Source organism: Alligator mississippiensis, chromosome 1, assembly GCF_030867095.1.
Source record: "Alligator mississippiensis isolate rAllMis1 chromosome 1, rAllMis1, whole genome shotgun sequence".
NCBI lineage: Eukaryota > Metazoa > Chordata > Crocodylia > Alligatoridae > Alligator > Alligator mississippiensis.
In genome coordinates, this window is record NC_081824.1 from 247,852,623 (window position 1) to 247,873,977 (window position 21,355).

General features: G+C 43.3%; 2 protein-coding genes across 2 annotated transcripts; both read right to left on the reverse strand.

Moving 5' to 3' along the window:
- Positions 1–3,672: 3,672 nt before the first annotated feature.
- Positions 3,673–9,217, reverse strand: LOC132247694 (uncharacterized). The gene is made up of 2 exons (XM_059720463.1): positions 5,882–9,217; positions 3,673–4,673 (listed from the first exon to the last, which is right to left on the reverse strand). The coding sequence occupies exon 1, from the start codon at positions 8,941–8,943 to the stop codon at positions 7,396–7,398; it is 1,548 nt and encodes a 515-aa protein (XP_059576446.1). The 5' UTR covers positions 8,944–9,217; the 3' UTR covers positions 3,673–4,673; positions 5,882–7,395.
- A 10,272-nt stretch (positions 9,218–19,489) lies between these two features.
- GPR15 (G protein-coupled receptor 15) lies at positions 19,490–21,105 on the reverse strand. Its single transcript, XM_006275101.4, has one exon. The coding sequence runs from the start codon at positions 21,095–21,097 to the stop codon at positions 19,982–19,984; it is 1,116 nt and encodes a 371-aa protein (XP_006275163.4). The 5' UTR covers positions 21,098–21,105; the 3' UTR covers positions 19,490–19,981.
- Between the last annotated feature and the right edge of the window lie 250 nt (positions 21,106–21,355).

A 21,355-nucleotide genomic window follows, 5' to 3' on the forward strand; every position in this document is an offset into this window, starting at 1 on the left:
TAGGACCTCTTGAGGATGTAAAGGGTTGCAGAGTACAAGGATGCAGGGTACAGCCATTTAAGCCATGAGCCGCTTATTATTCTTGGTTCTGTAATTCAGCATAATGCTGAAGTAGTTTTTAAAAAAAAAAAATCTTTCTTATTATAAGGCCAAATCTGAGGTTCCTTTACAGTTTTATTTAGTCTTTTGTCAAGAGAATGCACCACTGTAAGAAATGAGTTCATAAACTATCTATCGTAGGGTTCTTCTAAACTGTTATGCATCGCAAAAGTGTCTGTCTGAGCACCTTCCACTAAATCAATAGCAAAGTCTCAATGTGACTTTCTGGAGTTTCTTGTGCTTCTCCCTTGCGGGGGGGGGGGGGGGGGTGAGGAGGGGGTCAAAACTCTATTTGGGTTAAGTATTTTTTTATAGCTGGTTTTATAGAGTGTTTTATTCCTTTAATCTTTTTTTTTGAGGAAGGACAAGGGTGATTTAGATGTAAAATCAGGTGTCACCATTAAGATAAGAATATGGGCTCAATAAAAGATGGAATCCAATTTTACAAACACACTTATCAGAGCTTCTTGAATAGAGAAAATAATTCTACTTTGGATCACCAGGTTATTATTTCTCCCAAATAAAAGGATCATCAAGATAGCACAAAAATAATCCCTTTTATATATTTTCCTAGCAGATCAAACCAGGCACACTTTGAGCAAAGCAAGAGTCCATTCTCTGATAGCCATCGTTGAAGCAACAAGTCATACACAAGTGTTTTGCCTGACGTGTTTATATGCACACAAACATATGTCAAAGTATCATCACAATAGCTCAAAAATAATCCCTTATATATATAAAGGAAACAAGACTTTTGTGCTATCTTGATGATTTGTCCTTTAATCTATTTTAAAAACAATGTTTCATGAAAAACCTTTGAGTATGACTTGTTTCAGTGATGGCTATCAGAGGACAGACTCACACTTTGCTTTTAGCAAGTGTGCCTGGCTTTATTTGCTAAGAAAATGCCAGTGTTGTAAACAGGATATAAAATGCCAAATAACTTCATTACCCATAAGAAAGATCTTTCTACCGCTTAAATTCTATCCATTTTCTTTTAATTAATAATGTTCAGATTTTTAAAACGCTTCACTTAAATTATTTCCTCCAGTCTGTCCTGTTAGTTATCAATTGCTTGTCTATATTTAAAATGGAGGGTGGTTTTGAGAGTTATGTTTTTTGGAAGGTCTTTTTTAAACCCCTGTTTTAACATGACATAATTAGTACAGACCTTTGTCAACTCTAGTTAACTGGAATTTGATTAAATAAAGAAAGCTAACAAGTTGTAAAAGCTAATCCCTGGTTCCACAAGGGCTTGTTCCAGGACACAACAGAGTTTACACAGACTAAGGAGCAAACCACAAAGTTTTGTATCCTGGAAGAAATGTTTGTGGACTGTCTAGACTGTCATTTAGAATACTTTGATTAATTTGAGTTAGTTGAAAGTCCAGTATTGCTAATATTTGTTCATAAATGTTTCTAAAACTTCCTTAGCTCAGTCTTTTTTTTTAATGAATGTTTCTAGCTTTTGTGGAGGGAGAGAAAAGCTTGAAAGTGCAACTTAAGCATAAACCTAAAAGTTCAAAAGCCAGAAAGCAAATAAAACCTCAATTATAATTATTTGAGAGCTCATGATTATAATCCAATTTTATGATTGGGGGAGTGAGGTGATTATTAGATGCTCAGATCAGAGATACTGCACTCACATAACTCCATATTAAAGCATAAGTGAAAACACTTTTCTGGGTGTAGTATGATTGAAAGGAAAATACTAAATATTGTTGCTTGTCGCCTTTTGCCTGGGAAAGACTCTGGCCATAGCAGTAATCTATAGCACTCTAACACCCACACTTTATGGTTCAAACTCATCTGTTTCTCTTCCCCCTCTACCCACCATATCCCCATTTCTGCTTTTCACGCAATAAACAACACCTTGTTCATCTTATGCAAGAAATCTTTAGTTAATTTTTTATAGCAATGTTGCCACTCCCTGGTTGCATCTAGCTCAAGACAAATGACAGCTGCTTTTTGTTTTCTTGCAAGACTGAAAGTAAATATTCTAGTGTGTGCTCTGTAGCACAGATCCTGTTTCCTTTCTAATCTTCCTTTTTCAGTTCTTCAGAACTGTCTCAGACGCTTTGATTTCATGCCAGGCTTTGGGCTTAAAGGTGGAGTTTTATTTTTGAAGGGTAGAACAAATGTATCCTTTTTCAGGTTCTCCCCACTGAAAGTTTCTATCTGATTGTTCTATAGTGGAACAAAGAATAAACCCTTCCCTTTTCCTAAAAGTGGAAGAGTATTTGACCTTCCAAACCGGGGAGCCCCACAATTGAAGGTGTGAACATTAAGTAGGCCTGTCTTCTAAATTAGCTTGCTCTGGTAAGTACCTATTATGAAGAAGTGGAAGTATGAGCCTCAAAGCAGGCTGGAGACCCAAGTTTGGCAGAGTCAGGGCAGAGATATACCTTATAGACTAACTAAAACAAAGATACCTAATCTTTCTTGAGCTCTGAGTCCCAAGAAGACCTATATATTACGTGCTTGCAGGCCCTGCTGCTGTGTTTTCATATTACCTTTGCTAGCTAGATTGAATATAGCAGGGAAATGATTACCTGAGTGATTACAGTCACTCCTAATTGCACTAGAGACATACCCATAGTGGATCTTAAGTTCTTCAGTTGAACCAAGGCCGTTTGCCACCAAGGAGGCCACCTGTGCCTTAGTGCTGTGGTCTGTTTTCTGCTGATGTTATCAGCCTCCAAGGGAATGCTGTGCTACCACAAGTTCCCTCTGTGACCTACTTCCTTTCTAATTAGGGGAAAAATAACCAACAGTTATTTCTTTCTTTCCCCCTGACTAGAGGGGCCCAGAACAGGGTGAGTGAGGTATCACTATGGATCCAGAGGTGTAAATTTGAGCCATGGACTAGTCATATCAAAGGCTGCCTCCAGTCAATGCAGTTGTAAGTGTTGCACGATCATTCCAGCTCTGGAGCAAAGTCATCTAGGTGTGATGCGACATCTCTCCCTTGTGTGTGACCCCTAGGCTGAGGCAGGCCTTTGACCTTTTCCCTTGACTGATCACATTCCTCTCAAGAAAAAAAGCTAAGATGCTGCCTCACATTGCATCCCACATGCCCTTCATCAAAGTGGGAAGGGAACCATATCCTGATCATTATGTCTGTGCAGCATTCTTGAACTGTTTTGAGAGAAAAGCAGTGGCTAAGTTCGGTATGGTCTTTCTTAGATTTCCCCTTTTTCTGCAGACTACATCTGTACTTTCCACATTTTCAACCCTGTGTCCTGGCTGTCTGACTCAGGCTCAAAAGTAGTGTGTATGTGTCATACACACAGACACATACACACACATGCAACTTTTGAGTCTGAATATATAGATTGTGCATATATAAATATTATATAGATCTAGAAGCTTTATGTATACGTATACACTTAGCCACCTCCACCTCCAGGGCCAGAGGGAATGGCAGGGATGGAGTGGGATAGCGGAGTGCCGCCATGATGGTGGGGACGGAGCAGGGGGGCGAGGCCATCCCCTGTGTCCCCATGTTGCCAAAACGGCTAGTTTCGTTCCTCTGGAGGCTTGTTCAATTACCCTCAAGGAAAGAGTCACACATACAGGCTGGGTCCATCTAGGTTTATTGTTTGCAAACAGTTCGACCGAGGAGCAGAGAGCTCAAATCAGGGCCAACGATGAGTCCGGCCTGGAATCACATTTTTATAGCTTACATTCAACAGAGTCTTGACGTACTAGAAGTTTATTGGCTGCAGTACCAGTTCCTAATTGTGACGTCTTATCTTGTAGGCTGTACTTAACTAGTTATTGGTTAATGTGACTTATCAGGGTTAGTACGTGCGCACTCAAAGGTAGAATTGCAGCATGCTCAGAAGAAAAGAGCAATTTCAACAAAGTTAGTTAAACTTTAGTAACTTCTTATCTTAACGTAACCTTAAGGCACTGGACAGAGATGATTTCAAAATGCAAGGCAAGCAGTAAGAACCACAGCTTGGACATTAGACCTCCTGATCTTTACACAAAAGGGTCATAAGATGGTCATAAGACACTTCTATCATATGGTTGTTGCTCAAGCATTACTGCAAAATTATGGGGGCTAACGTCTTTTTACTACAACTCCCCCCTCAGATGCTTTCTTACTCTAAATTTTTAATAAGTGTCTGCGATAGCCAATTTCTGATAGTGTACAAACATTTCACGGTTAACAACTGATCGAACAGTCCGTTTCAGAAGGGTCATGATGCACGGTAGCCAAAAAAATAGATTAGAGTCCACATTTGTGTAAGCGTAACTTCAGATCTCCTACTGGTTCACTTGTCCACTTGTCGGCTTCTTGTTCCCGGGTGTTGTCAGCTTCCGGAGTGACCACACCCTGGGAGTTGGTGTCCTCCGGATGAAAAGGCTTCACTCTTGAATAGTGGGTCCACTTGTCGCTGTTTGATAAGCGGACAGCCGTGTGCGTAGTCAGCAACACCTGATAGCGTCCTTCCCACTTTTCCGCAAGAGGATCTTTTTTCCACTTCTGTACCAGGACCTGGTAACCCGGTTTGAAGTTGTGGGCTGGTGCATCAAGCGGAAGGCTCTGGAAGGATGCAGCAAACCTGTGTAGAGAAGACAAAACAGACTGCAAGGCAATAACGTGTTTCCAAATTTCAGATTTACCAAGTTCTACAGTAACTAGTTCCCTCCATCCTGCTGGCAAGACCCTGGGAGGCATACCAAACATCAATTCAAAAGGTGATAATTTAATTCCCCTACGTGGTGTACTACGAATACAAGTTAAAGCCAGTGGGAGTGCCTGTGGCCATTTCAAATGAGCCTCAATACAAATTTTTGTCAACATAGCCTTCAGTGTCCTATTCATGCATTCCACCTGGCCTGAACTCTGGGGTCTCCATGGAGCATGGAGTTTCCAAGTGATATCTAAAGCTTTGGACACTTCCTGTACTATTTTCCCCACGAAATGACTGCCTTGATCTGACTCAATAGACTCAGGTAACAGAAATCTGGGTATTATCTCGTGGAGTAGCACCCGTGCTACTGTAAATGCGGTAGCTGTTCTCGTGGGGTACGCTTCCACCCACCCAGTTAACTGGTCAACTAGTACCAACAGGTAATGGTATCGGCCGGATCTAGGAAGTTCAGCAAAATCAATCTGCCAAGCTTGTCCAGGATATTGAGCCCACGGTCTTCCTCCCATGGGAGCTGGTGGTCTGGCAGATTTTGGATTCACCTTCTGGCAAGTCGGACACTGAGAGACCACTCTCTGGGCATCCAAATAAAGTCCGGGGGCTACCATTTGACGAGTCAACAAATCTCCCATTGCTGTGCTTCCCATGTGAGTGGAAGAATGCAATCGGTGGAGTATCTCTCCCAGCAGGGCTCGAGGTATCAACACTTTCCCTCCCGGTACGATCCACCATCCCTGTGAATTTTTACTAGCCTTGAGTTCAGCGGCTAGCTTATCTGACCCTGGACCATATTTTACTTCACAATTTTCTAAATAGGAAGACACTTCATGGGCCGTGCCCTGGAACGCTGCCTCTCCTCCTGTTTGTGCTGCCTCTTTAGCTGCCATGTCAGCCTTTGCATTTCCCCTTTTCTGGCGTTCATCTGCAGCCTTGCCATGGGCTCTTACATGTACCACGGCCACCTCCTTTGGTAGCCGGAGGGCTTCCAATAACATTATTATTTGTGGGCCATTGGCAATCTTTTGTCCAGAGGCCGTGATGAATCCCCACTCTTTCCACAACAACCCATGGGCATGAACAGTGGCAAAGGCATAACGTGAGTCTGTAAAAATGTTTACCCTTTTATCTTTTCCCAATTCTAGTGCACAAGTTAGGGCCATGAGCTCCGCTGCCTGTGCTGACCATGTCGCAGGGAGCTTTTCTTTCCATACCGTTTCTGTCAATGTCACCACAGCACATCCGGTATATTGCACACCCTGTATCACACTGCTCAAACCATCTACAAAGAATTCCTCCTCCGGGTTCTCAATTGGGTCATCGTTCAAATCAGGACGAATTAGTGCTGTCTGTGTCAATACTTCTAAACAATCATGACCCGGAGGCCCCGGCTCTGGCAGTAGAGTCGCTGGATTTAAGGCTGTGCTGTGCTTGAAGGTAAGACCTGGATTAGATAAAAGAAAGATTTCATATCTCGATTGTCTGGAGGGGTTCAAAAATTTCCCTCCTTCTCCTCCGAGAATCTGGGGAACCCCATGTGGAGTGTGTATCTCCATGTCAGCTCCCATCCCATTCAAAGGCAAACAATTTCTGACTATCTTCATGTAGTGGAATAGAGAAGAAAGCATCTTTTAAATCTAGCACAGAGAATACCTCAGCATCCGCTGGAACCTGGGTTAAGATGGTGTGGGGATTTGGGACTGTATGGTGGTCCACTAAAATCTTTTTGTTTATGGCCCTTAAGTCTTGTACCAGCCTAAAAGAGATTCCATCTGCTTTGGGTACACCCAAGATTGGGGTGTTAAAGGGGGATGATCCCTCTATTAACCACCCATACCTCTTAAATTTTTCAATTAGTGGCTTCAAGCCTATTCGAGTGGCTTTCTTCAGAGGATATTGTTTGACACACACAGGACCTTCTCCTTCCCTCAGGGGAATTTTTACAGGGTGTACATATTTTGCTCGGGCAGGAGTTCCGTCTACCCATACACAGGGATCCACATTTTCTAAAATCTCAATCCCTTTGGGTTCTGATCTTGTCTCAACTGTCCGTAAAGCCATCTGGTAGTTTGAGCCTTGCTTTACCGGTAATTGCACTACGATTTGATCTTCACGGAAGAAGATTTCCGCTTGCAGTTTTGTTAGCAAATCCCGTCCCAATAGTGCTACTGGGCAGGCAGGTGATACTACAAATGCATGCTCCAGTTTATTATTCCCAATCTTCGTGAGGAGGGGCTTATATACAGGCAATCTGATCCGTCTTCCCTCTATCCCTTCTATCGTTACATACTTTCCGCTTCCTTTAGCTAAAGGGGGTTTCACAGGAATCATTGAAAAGGTGGCCCCAGTATCCACTAGGGCCTCATAATCTCTGCCACCTACCCTAATCTGTACCATGGGATCCTTCCGGGCGTTTGCCTGTAGGGCGGTGGCCTTGAATCCCTGGACCCTTCAGATAGAATCTTCTCCTGAGGATTCTGCTAGCATCTGGCGGTCCCCTCGTTGGGTTTCCCTCTTTTTATCCTGTAGCTTAGGACAATCTTTTTTCCAATGTCCTTTTTCCCGGCAATATGCACATTCATCCAGCTGCGGCTGACCTCTTCCTTTCTTCTGCCCCCCCCTCTGGTTGCCCTTTCTATCCTCCATTGCCATTAGTACTCTTGCTTAAGGCGGCTGCTAGCATGGCCATTTGCTTCTGTCCACGCTTCTCCTCCTCCTTTTCTGCTATTTGATCCCGGTTCCCATAGACTTTATACGCAATTTCCACTAGCTCTGAAAGGGGTTTCCCTGGTCCTCCTTCAACTTTTTGCAACTTCTTCCTTATATCTGGGGCCGCCTGCCCAAAAAACAGCATATTCACCATGCGGTAATTTTCTGAAGCCTCAGGGTTTATTTCACTAAATTTCTTAAAGGCATCATACAACCGCTCGAGGAAGGCTGAGGGAGATTCATTCTTTCCTTGGCGGACCTCGCATATCCTGGAGAGGTTTGGTACCCGTGGTACTGCCTTACCCAGAGCTTCTACTATAATCCCCAGACATTGACGATTCAGATCTCTCCCTTCCTCTGAGTCGTTATCCCAATTGGGACTCTCAATAGGACATACAGCACGCAGGTCCCCTCCAGGGGCTACTACCCGCTCCTCAGCTATCTTATCCGCTACTCCCTGTACCATCCGCCTTTCCTCAGAGGTCAGGAGGGTATGCAGCATCATTTGAACATCAGCCCAGGTAGGACGGTGGGTTTGCCCTACTGACTGAAACAGATTTTGCATCTTATCGGGGTCTTCTCTAAAAGAAGGATTTTGATTCTTCCAATTAAACAAATCTGACGTGTGAAAGGGTACGTAAACGAAGGTTGTTCCCCCCCCTTCTCCTGGAGTCACTACTTGTCTCATGGGACAATTGTAATTGAGGTTCTTGTTATGGGAACTCCGGGGGATTTTATCATGCCAGGATTCCACGAGCTTTAACGCTGATTTGAGCTGAGCCAGCCCCTCTGGGAAGCTGTCCGTTTCCTCATAAGGGGGAGCTGTTGGTGGGAGATTCTCTGGGTCTTTTCCCTTCTTTTCTCCTGAAACCCCGAGGCCAGTTAGGGGTACTACTGAGGGACTTTCTGACCTCTCCCTGCCCAACAAGTCAGGATCCTCTTGGAATGATGAGGATGATGGTGATGATTCCTGGCTCCTGGAGCTGGGGCTAGAGTCCATCTGAGATGATGATGGTGACTCCTGACTCCTGGAACTGGGGCTGACAGGTGACTCAGTTCTAACTCTGTGTCCTGGTCCCTGAATCAGATCTCCCTCACTACCAGAATCAGGAAGGACTTGGGCTGTTCTCCCAGTGTCTTTTGCCAATAACATCTTACACATTTTCTTTTTACACTTCTGAACCCATGGGGGAACAGGATTCATTATAGCACTTATCCAACAATCTATATACGGCCACTGATCCCAGTGGCCGTCCCGGGTTATCACATTTGAAACTGCATTAGCTAATTTTACATTGTAAGAACCAACTTCTGGCCATCCAACCCCGAAAGTGGGCCATTCCTTCTGACAAAATATAATCAAGTCATCTTGTGTCATTTCTATTCCATAGTCTCCCTTAAATTTACCAAAATTCCTCAGCATGCATCCTAATGGGGAAGCAGAATCTTCTTCTCGGGAGCTACCCAAACCCATTGTGTCTACCAATATACAAATGCACTCAGGTCCCTGTCCACTGAGTCACGAGGTTCCAGCTGAGCCCCCTTGCGTTCGACTCTACCTTGTTGGGCAGAATCGGTGCGGTTAGGCGCAGCTATAGTCTCAGACTTGGTCAGCGGCTCATTTTTCTAAAGGGATTCCCCGGATCCAAAATCCAGACCAATATGCTGGATACCAAAACCAACACTTAAATCCTCAGGGCTCCCCAAATTCCCTTAGAGACCATTCAATTGACACAAGGAAAGCGAATACTCACTCTGCTGGACCCCTGGCGCCGTCTCTTCGGACCCACTCAGCCTGGATGACTCGTTCAAAGGAGTGCCTTTGACCTTTCAGGTGCCCGACTCACGGACCCGGGGGTCGTGACGGACTCCAAGATCAGTCCGGTGGCCACTTCACGACTCCCCTTTGCCGATCTCGTCGTGCCCTGAAGTAGTCCAGAGGGCTCCTGGCTGGCTCGCCAAATTGTTGCCAAAACAGCTAGTTTCGTTCCCCTGGAGGCTTGTTCAATTACCCTCAAGGAAAGAGTCACACATACAGGCTGGGTCCATCTAGGTTTATTGTTTGCAAACAGTTCGACCGAGGAGCAGAGAGCTCAAATCAGGGCCAACGATGAGTCCGGCCTGGAATCACATTTTTATAGCTTACATTCAACAGAGTCTTGACGTACTAGAAGTTTATTGGCTGCAGTACCAGTTCCTAATTGTGACGTCTTATCTTGTAGGCTGTACTTAACTAGTTATTGGTTAATGTGACTTATCAGGGTTAGTACGTGCGCACTCAAAGGTAGAATTGCAGCATGCTCAGAAGAAAAGAGCAATTTCAACAAAGTTAGTTAAACTTTAGTAACTTCTTATCTTAACGTAACCTTAAGGCACTGGACAGAGATGATTTCAAAATGCAAGGCAAGCAGTAAGAACCACAGCTTGGACATTAGACCTCCTGATCTTTACACAAAAGGGTCATAAGATGGTCATAAGACACTTCTATCATATGGTTGTTGCTCAAGCATTACTGCAAAATTATGGGGGCTAACGTCTTTTTACTACACCCACCATCATGGTGCTCCACCGTGCCAGTCCATCTCCTCCGTCCACCTCCGCCAGGAGCAGAGCATCATCATGACAGGGGACGGAGCTGGCCAGTGCCACTGCCACCTCCAAGGAGCTGGGCTGGGGGGAGGTGGGGGCAAGGCCAGTAGTGCAATTAAGGATATACCACTCCCATTGACTTCTCTGGAAGCAGCATTTTGCCCACTGACTTCAACAGTTTCCGTGAGTGAAAGTAGAGGTAAAGGTAATGTTAGAATCCATAACTACTGGTAACTGGACATGAAACTGGAATAAAGAGCAGACACAGAAGATCACAATCTCCCTTTCATGTACTTCCAAATGTCTCAGCAGTTTCATGTAGCAATGACATGGAGCTGGGCTACAAAGTGACTAAGTGCACAAGGCCTCCAGCCTGTGCTTTCAATTGCTCTGATAGAGCCCTGACTGTTAGAGGCTGTTTGTCTATGAGAGAAGGAATTGTCCAGGAACATTTTTGTCCCTCTTGCTTATCAGAAAGACCCAGATTAAGTCATCTCTCATTTGGTAATTGCCTTAGAATATTTTCTCTTTCCGAGTGCTAGCCTGATTCATCAGATGTTTGTTGTTAATGTATTTGGCTTTTTGCCTTTTAAAATTGTTCAACTTTCTATATCAGAGCATGGGTTTAGGTTGTAGCCATGTTGGTCTAAGGATATAGGCAGACAAGGTTCCTCGGGTGAATTTGATATATTTTATTAGACCAACCCAAATAGTTGGAGAATAGTTATTAAGCAAGCTTTCGGGTTCAAAAACCCTTCGTCAGGCTAAGGAAGTTTCAGCAGTTGGTGTGTGCTCTTCCTGGATGGAACGAAAAGTAAAGAAGCCAGGGGCTGGGCTGGGGAGTCAGTTGCCAGGCAGATTATAATGTATCATTTGATAATCATTTGATACATTATAATCTGCCTGGCAACTGGGTGGCAACTGGGTGGAATCAGTGCTTATGAACTAATTGTTCTCAGAGGCAGTGTGGGCTGGTGGGTAAAGCACCAAGATGGGAGTCAGGAGATCTGGATTTGAGTTACACCTTTACTGCAAGCCTGCTAGGTAACCTTGGACAACTCATATCATTTCTCTGTGGCTTTGTCTGTTAAGTGCCCAAAGCTGAAACTGTTTCTAAGGCTGCATCCAGACAAGCAGGCATGTATGGTTTGTGGCACTACAAACTGCATGCATGGAACATTAAAGTGTGCCTTGCTGTGCAAATTTACAGTGCTGGGGCAAAACTGGTAGTGGAACCCCACCCCCAGAAAAAGCAGCTCAGACCATGGAAAAATAGCGTGTGCCAGAAGAAACAGAAGCTTGGTCCTCTAGTGAAATGCTCTCACTTCTGGCCAGAGCATCTCTACTGCTCCATTTGTGACCCTGCTGCTCCAGCACAACAGGAACTAGGAGGAGCTGGGCAAGGGCAGTTTGCCTAAAGCAGGAAAATGTGTCCTTGGATAAAACTCATGTGCAGGGGCATGCACTGAGGCACAAAGTAGTGCCACACATTTGTGCCACTGCTACTTTTGGTGCTGCAAGTGCATATCCCTGCTCATCTGGATGCAGCCTTAGTGTCTGTGTACAACATCTAACAGCATGAGGCTATTCTGTTAACACAAAGAATAAAGAACATCTAGATACAAGTTCTTCTGGCAGCCTTCTCTTTTGTTTCCTATAAGTGATGTGTCTTCTTAGCATCTCCTCTTATAATTGCTCATAATTAGATATTCATTTTAGCTAGAAAAATGCATTTATACTAGGGCTCTTAAAATGCTCTCTGTTGTCCCCTGCATCCTCTCTTGCTCTGAATGAGCATTATCTGCTGCAGTCTTTTCCTCTTATTTGTATGTATCAAAGTATTCAAGCTGTGTTCTATGCAGAGTGTAGGCGTCCAACTAGTGGCCTGTGAGGGGTTAAATCACAGCCCCCAGGCTCCTGCCTGGCCATGACTCCCCTGTTGCTCCAGCTGCAACAGCAGCTGGTGTCTCTGGGCTTCCCTTCTGTCTTCTGGCTTTCCACATTCTGTGCCTCCCACAGGGGGGATGTGGTGTGGTATGGCACAGTGCTGGGACACTCAGGATGAGTCTGATGCTGTGTGGTGAGGCAGTGGGGCATCTGTGTTGTGCAGTAGTGGGAGAGGGAGCATCCATGCGGGATCTTTTCAGCAGTGTGGCAGGGTGCATACAGGCACATAATACAGTAGGGGGAGGTGTGGGTGCATGGTGCATTGGGGGCATCCATGTGGCGTGCAGCCTGGAAGCCCATGATCCCTACTGGTGTGGTCTGTGGGTCATGATTCCCCTGCTAGTGTGGTCTGTGAGGCATATGATCCCCAGTCACTTAGAAGTTGGACAGCCTCACTGTAGAGTACTTGAGTGTTTTCTCTTGTCTCACGAAAATGATTCAGTGGTTTGTGAGGGTGTAGGTAAATGTTTGTGTGGTTCTGTTGGAGTGGGGAGGACTGAGTGGCAGGGAAGATGGGCATTGAGGGTAATCATGTGGTTGGTTATGCAGTTTTTTAAATCCACATACAGGAGAAAATTGAGTGTGCTGTTAAGCAGTTGCATGTGACTGTATGGCAAATGCCCTGAGTGCATCCTGGCTGCAAATATTGCACTTTCTTTCTAAATCTTGCTTCATGGACAAAACAATTTGTTTTCTACCAGTGCTACAGGGATTGGACTGAAATTAAAACCACTGACCCAGTTTCATTCTTTTACTCACCAGGGTGTCACACAGTTTCACAATTTGGTTTACCTTTGCCTCAGACTGAGGGAAAAAACAAAAGGGCATCCCTTGTGTAACCATAGATTTTATATCATTAACTAGCTAATTGCCTGTCAGGAATGATGGGGGTGGGGAGTGGGGACAGAGCGCCACTGCCATTTCCCAGGAGTTGGGGGGGAGCTTACCCTGCCACCCCCTCTGCCCCCCTCGGCCAGCACCCTGTGCTGCTGCCACCTCCAGGGAGCGCCGGGGGGGGGTGAGGGGGGAGGAGGGAGGGAAGAGGCCAGCAGCGCTGGTCTTGCCCTCCTGCTCCATCCCCTCCATCCCTGCCGTCATGGTGGTGCTCCGCCATGCCGCCACCTTCTGTCCGGGATGCTGTTGGAGCACTCTGATTGGTTGTTTCAGTAACCAGTCAGACTGCTCCGAGAGTGTTACAGACAGACAGACAGACAGACAGACAGACAGACAGACAGAAGGACTAAGCCCTTTATTATATTAGAATTAAAATATTGACCAAATTGTTTTTATTGGAAGAAGAAAACACATCATATTTTCAGGGTTTGGATGCTTCTTTTTTATTGATGCCCCATTTCAGATATCTTTCAAGGACCTGACCTTCAGAGAGTGCATACTCAGCACTTTCTGAAAGTCACTTCCTTCTCAGAGATGTCAGCCTCAATGCTCAGAAACTGAGACATTTGAAATCATTAGTGGCTACTAGAAAATCTCAGTTTTGCACCCCCCCCCCATACCAAAGAGCAATTCAGGTTTAAAACATAGGAACATAAGACTGAAACAGGCCCCCTGGGTCATTGAATCCTGTCCTGTGCATTCACAAGCAATCATTAATTGAAAGAGTCCCCAAAATAACTGCTTCAAACTTTCTGTGTTGGGTATTGGGGAACATGAAACACAAAAAACACTCTATGTGCTGCAGAGGAAGCAGGGGAGATGAGGGCACTGCCAATGCCCTGCCATTGTGAAGACAGAAACGTTCTTTGTTCACTTGGCTTCTAAGCTATTTTACTGGGATGCCTCTCATACAATCCCAGACATTTTAGGACACATGGAAAGTAGCTGAGTCCAATAAGGAGTAGTGACAGGAGCTGTTGGCTCCAAGTCTTCTCTGTAACCTGTTTTTTTTCCTTGAAATGTGAGATTGTGATGATTAATAAGCAAAAGGTGCAGTTGCTGCCTTTGGAGCCTTTACAATCTATGGCAAGCAAGACTGAAAGATGGGAGAGAAGGAAAAATCCTACAGTTAACATTAAAACAAATATCAGCACTTTCAAGTGGCTCTCTGTTTGGCTAAGCTGTTTGGCCACTGTTAATGGGCAGTTTCTTGTAGGCATCCAGGTAGAAATTGGTCCTCCTCTTAGTTATTACTTCTAGGAGCCAATACTGTTTGAGGCTCCTTGTTCTTCCTATTCCTTTTTTTTTGTGCCTTTCTGCACTCTTGTTCTCTATTTGTTATAAATTCCTACTCTTTACATGGGATTTACACAGTAGTTTAAGGGAAATTGGTGTCTAAAACCCTTTGACTTTCATTGAGATTTGGGTGCCCCATTCCTTTAGTCTCCTGTGAAAAGATCTGTGTATCTCTGTGTTGATTTGTGCTTCTGTTGGCGAGATAATGTCATTATATTATGATGTCTGCACTGAAAAAAATGGTAGGCACTGTAGTTGCTATTGAACCTGAAATGGTGATTACAGGGTGCATCTACACATCACCATATGGTGATGTTGCTATGGCACCATGCTTTAGTACTTCCTTTTGGAAGTACTAAAGGATGGTGCAGTACGGGTTGTTACTGTGCCATGTGCATGGCGCACGGCCAGATTTGCCAGCTGTGTCACCATAGCGTGCCTTACAATAAGGTGGTAGGTCACTGCGTTGCCATAGGACGTTGTGTAGATGCGCCCACAGTGTACTAACTAGATACTCTTTGGGTGTGTCTACATGTGAAATTAACATGCATGAATAAACTCTGGTGCTTATTCCTCCAGAGTTTATTGCTTTCAGGTGCCACTTCTTCATGTGTGCCCAGAACCACAGCAGGTTGGAGCAGCCCCTGTTGGCAGGTGGCCCAGCGGGTCAGCCTGCCAGCCCAGGGCTGCTCCCCCTGGCCCAGTGTGCAGCAGAGGGGCTGGCTGGAGCACGAGGTTGCTTCAACGCAGAGCTAGTCGGCATGCACTGAAGCACCTTTTTGCCCCAGCCAGCTGGGGTAGTGTCTAAACATGGGCCACTGTGGAGTAAGAAAATCCACAGCAGGATAGAACTGGTATTTACAAGTACTATTCTGCTGCTGAATAAACTAATTTACTCCAGTTTAAAAGGAGCACATGTGTAGATGCTCAATGTTTACTGTGCAGCTAATTAGTCTACTGCACAGTAAACAGCTCATGTAGATGTGCCCTGTGATAATGATTATGATGCTATTGGAGCTAATAAAGGATAGTTTCTACTCCCCCCTCCCCTTTAAGTTTGATACCTGTTTATATGATAATTGCTTTGGGATCCATTACATGAGCTAGCATGAGTTAGGGTTTGGGGTTTTTTTTTTCCACTTGTGATAAATATTGATTGTGAGATTAGCTCTGTTCCTTGCTCACAAACCATTTTTTTTTAAATAATGTGATATTCCTGAGTATTCAGTGTAAGCTTTTATGCAAGTGAATTTTGCTTCATGGGCTGTTGCAAACTGTTTGCTTTGATGATATGGTAATCTACAATGGTATATAATTCATGTGGAGTTGCTCCTCTCCTGGTGGGCTATCCAAATGTTTTAAATTGGAGAGTAACAGTAACTCACTTCTAAGTAGGGATGCTGGATCCTTAATCCTGTGCACTAAAATTCCTGAAACTCTGAGATTTACATTTTTTTGTGAATATGTCGGTCTTCTGAATCCTCATGATTAAGATGATCTGAAAAATTGTATTTCTAAGTATTGCAGTAGCTCTGTGTACCAGTATTTGATTATACTAGGTACTGTACAGACATATAACAAAAACTGTTCTCTCCCCAAAGAATTTACTGTCCAGAGAGCTCACCACTGGTGATTTAGAATAACTGGCAAATATTATTAGGTTTATCCTCACAGTGCCCCTGAGATCAGCAAGCATTATCATCATCATTCTTCATACGCAAATGTAGAGGCACAGATACATTATGGTGTGTTGCATCCAGGAAGTGTGCTGTGCAGAGCTGGGATTTGAAAGCCAAGGTGAAATCCCACAGCCCTACTGAAGTCAGAAGTTTTGAGTTCTGATCATGACTATACACACCTTTTAGATAGGAACTTATCTTTTTTACCAGCACTATGCATGAACGATATCTACAGGTGTGTAGTCATGATCAGAACTAATCCAAATTCTAGAAATGTTTGCTCATGCATTGCTATTTTCGTAACTTAATGTAAATCTAGTTTAAGCAGAAGGCAACCTTCAAAACAATTAGTTTCACAATAGTCAGAGTGAAACCAGTTTTGAAGTGCATTGTTACAGCATCTCTTGGTTCAGAGATGACCCCTTTTATGAGACCAACTCAATCGCAACAAAAATATCTTTTTCTGCAAGCTTTTGGGCTCACACGCCCTTCCTCAGGCTCAGGGAAAATTAAAGATGGTAAAAAGTCCTCATAGGTAGGAGATAAACTTCATTTTTGCACAGAAGCTGAAGAAGGAAGACTCTACCTCTGGGTCCAGGAGAGTGTCTTTGTGAGTTGCTATTTGTTGTGCAGATAAGACAGGATTCCTTCCCTGGTAGTGTCAGATGGCAACCAGATAGGGAGGTGTAGAACCCTTTCTTGTTGTTCAGCAATGAAGTTAAATCCAAAATTGGCTAAAATTCAGCATCTTCCATGTTTTGGGGATATATTTGGTAGTTGTGTTGGTCTGAGACAAAAAGAAATGCAAAACTCTAATAAAAGGTATCATCTCTGAACCAAGAGTTGTAGAGTTTTGCATTTCTTTTTGTCTCAGACCAACATGGCTACCAACTACATCTCTTGTCACTTGCACCTAATAAAATATAAGTATGAAGAACTTTGTTGTGTTGGACTAATAATTTCCTTCGCGGTTTTATCCTTCTAAACTAAGCTTTTGCTGTAGCTTTTGTGTATAAGTTTGCCCCATTCTGTGATGGTCAGCACATTCATTCAGTTGTTTTAGAGGCAGATCCTGAAGTTTTAAGGGAAATGGCTGTAGTACATTTTCTCAGTAGAATGAATTCTGACTACCATTTTTATGCTTTCACGGATTAAAAACAAAAGACCAGAGCTAAATTACAGTTGTGTAAAGTCTAATTTTATTCTAGAGAGACTGATATTCTTCCAGCTAGGTTAAGGGGAATAACTGGTATTGTAAAAGTCTTTTAAAACATGATCATAGACTCATAGAAAATAAGGGTTGGAAGGGACCTCAGGAGATCATCTAGTCCAACCCCTGGTCAAAGCAGGGCTATTCCCAACTAGATCATTCCAGCCAAAGCTTTGTTGAGCTGGGCATTAAAAACCTTCAAGGATGGAGATTCTACCACCTCTCTAGGTAAGCGAAAATGATGCATATTTGTAATGGAATATAATGAATAGGTTTCCTGGTTTGGAGGGCTTAGCCTAATCTTTCATAATAAATTTAATCTGATCAGTACTTGCTGATAAAGTAGTGCCATCAGCTATGAAGGTGGCCTGAGCTATGACTTTAAGGCTTCTGAATAAGTTCTTTGTCTTAGGAAGCTGGCATAGTGAAGTAGATGACTTCAGTGGATTAGAGATCTGATGAGATCTGCTCTCAAGAGAGTTTCTCTTACAAAGTAGAATCTGATTAGGGATCAGAATGTGAGCTAATGCTTTGTTTCATTTCAAATGCTGTAGGACTGGAATGCATTTAAAGGATTATTGGGTTCAGGCTTCCCTTGGGAGGAATAGGAAGAATCGAAAAATATAAGAGGTAAAATTAAGCAACCAGGGAGCAGGGGCATGAACACAATACAAGAGAAAATATATGTCATGAAAAGGGAGAAGTGAGGGGCAGGAGAGTGAAAATCTAATAAGAAAAGATACTCTGCTGTTAAAACTTTCAGAACAACTGAGGTGATTTAGCCATAAATTTTCTAGTCAAAGTAATGGAAGATCCATGAGGTAGTTCCTTAAACAGCTAAAGCATCATGTTTTTGGCAAGCATTTTCCCAAATTAAGAAAAAACATCATTTCCTTTTTTGCAAGGAAAAAAAAAAAATCTGAATCAACCCCTCACAGGTATTTGAGTGCAGCACAAGAAGAGCAAAAAGAGTCTTTTCTTTTAACAAATCATGTATAGGATAACTCTTGCCAGTGACAAAGTCACATTCTCTTTAACCTTAAAGGGTTACAGCTGTCTTCAAGAATTGCAACATTTTGTTTTATCACATAGTGATGATAAGATGCTCCTGCTGTCTTAAGGTATTGTAAGTTTCACAATAACTTGTTTTAGATCTAGAAAGGCTAAAGGGAAAGAAGGAAAGATGACATCGCAAAAACTCAGAAAAACCATGTCTGAACTCAGGCACATTGCATATGCTGGATGCTTTATGGTATAGATTTATTATGACAAGCAATAACACATTAAGGTATGCATTTGACAGAAAAGCAGAAAAGCTGGGGCATGTTGCAGTCCCAGCTGAATGAACATAACTGATAGAGATTTACAATTAGAATTACAAGTGCTGATTAGCTAAACATGACACTTTTTTTTTTTTTTTTTAAAGAGAGATTGGTATTTAATTTGCTGAAAAACAGAGGAGGGAAAAAGAGAAATATGAAGTGAGTTGTCTGTATAGAACTCCACTGCTGGCTTGCCCAGCAGAGCTCATCTGCCTTTGCTGTGTGAACTGTGGAGTTTGTGACATCCTGTACTTTTGTAAAGAGATTGTTTCTAATATAAACCACACAGTTCTCTGTTGCATACATTTCTACAAGATTGCTGAGGGTTTTAACTACCAGGAAAAATCAAGACCCAGAGCTGAATAAATGCGGGAAATGTTTTTCTCTCCCAGTAATATTCATGTTTTTAACTTTGTACCCCCTTTGCATGAGGCTTATCATGAAAGCTCACAGAAAACCAATCTGAAGCATTTCACGGCTTGCAAAACATACATGTAAATTTTGCTTTTCATGAACATCCACACTAAAAATCTAATTGGAGGAGTGCAGTTCTTACAGTCGAGGAATATAGTTTCATAGTTTCATAGCTGTCAGGGGCTGGAAGGGACCTTACAGATCATCAGGTCCAGCCCCCTGCACTCGGGCAGGAAAGACTGCTGGGATCAGATGACCCCAGCAAGGTGGGCATCAAGACATTTTTTGCAGATTGCTAGTAACAACATTGTGTAACTCATGACCAATTGTAGATAAATAAACAGACAATATTGGATTTTCTGCATCATGGACTGCAGTGTTACCAACCCAAGGATTCCAAAATCACCAAACTGCCAAACAGACTCTCTAAAAATCATGAGATTACAACAACTAATCAATCTGTTTTTTTAAGTTACATTCTGGACTTTCAGTTTTCAGGATGTTTGAGTTACATTTTCACCTAAACAGGAATCTAAATGATGAAATTGTAAGATCTGTCAATGTTGGTAATGAGTATTACACAAAATAAAATACACAAAAATAAAAATAAAATATACAAAATAAAAATCATCAAATAACTTTGAATATCAAGTACCTTCTGAGAGAATCCTGATTTGTTCATATTTATTCCATGAACAAAACATCAAAAAAGAAGCAAAACTCCAAATACATCATCTATTAATTATTTGCTAAGCAACCTACATGTTTCAACTCAAAGCTTTTATCAACGTGACAAGAGAGTAAGAGATTGTAATCTAGTGATCTGATCTATTTTTGTAGGCATTTGTACTGAGCACTGGGATTTTGATTCAGACATTATGCATATTCCTTTCTGATAGTTTTGGATTTAGTCTTGGTAATGACAATAATTTGCAGGAACCTGTAGTTACAGTGTAACATTCAAGATAAGCACGTTGTATAGTTTACTGCAGGAAAGTATATGCTCTCTAATCCAATGTGCAGCCACCTAACAGTTTCCCAGTTATGTTCTCTGTCCTTTTCACTCTCATGCCTTTTTCCCCTCTTTGCTTATTTTCTTTTGACCTTACCTCACTCACCACCTGTGAGGTAAGTGCCACCCTCCAGAGTTCCTGTTTCTTGTCAGAAGGACATAGATCGTCTCCTCTTCCTGGTAGCATCCTCCCCATAAATAAAATAGGATAAGGAATGGCTTAACCGAGTGTCCACAGTGTCAGAACTGCTCCTGACACTGTGAGCTTTCACTTGTGAATATATGCACCTCATCATGGCTCTACGGATATAGCAGTCAAAGAAGTAGTAGATGAAAGGGTTGGCACAGCTGTTGGCAAAGGCTAAGGGGCCGCTCACCTGCATACCCACCAGGGCAACCTTGTAAGGAAGACACAGCAGGTTTGGCCCCAGGAGCTGAGAGATGATGGCTAGCAGCTTGAAAAGGTTGAAAGGGATCCAGGAGAAAACAAAGGCAGCCACTACAATGAAGACGATCTTGATGGATTTCCTTAGTTTCTTGTCATGTTTTCCAGATTTCTGATAATGCATGCAGAGCTTCCTTGTCACAGAGCAGTAGAAGGTCAAGATGCACAGCAAGGGGAAAAAGAAGGCCAGAATCAAAATGATCAGTGATGTGATCCACCTCATGGGCATCAGGTCACTGTCTGTGCAATGAGACGTGCCAGTCTCTTTGTCTAGCACCAGTTGTCTAGTCAGGAGGATTGGCAGCCCCAGGAAGCCGGACAGCACCCAGACGCAGATGCACATTCCAATGGAATTGAATCTTGTTCTCACTTTTCTGGCAACAAAGGGGTGCATGATGGCCAGGTACCGGTCAGTACTCATGCAAGTGAGGAGCAGGGTACTGCAATACATGTTGACTGAGATGACATAGGAACTTCCCTTGCAGAGAAAGGAGCCTGACCTCCAGTTGCCTCCTGACTTCTCCTTGTCTACCCAGAGTGGCAGTGTAATAAGGAAGACAAAGTCAGAGGCAGCTAAATTGACAATGAAGACGTCAATCAGCCTCTGAACTCCTCGTCTGAAGAGGGCTGCTATCAGGATGGAATTGCCAATAATTCCCACAACAAAGATGATGGCATATAGCAGAGGAAGGAAAATGTTCGCATGTGGCACAGGCTCAGCCTGGCAGCTTTCCTCAGGACTCTCAGTGGGAAGGCTGTAGTCATCATAAGCGACGTAGCTGGTCCCAGTCATCATAGGGTAAAGATATTCACTGTCCATCTCTGACATAGTTGTCTCCAGCCTTACTCTTATTGCAAGGGACATAGCAGAGCTCTTGTAAGAAACAACTTAAATACCACCATCTGTGTGCTCTTACCCAATCGTGTAAGCTGAAGTAGGTGAGCAACGGAAGCATCTTTGTCTAATCCAGTCAAGTCAGGAGTTTGCTTAGTAGTTGGTTGGAGGGGGAGGGGAGAGAGGTGTGTGTGTGTGTGTGAAATATGATTGGTTTCAATGATTTTTATCTTCATTTTGCAT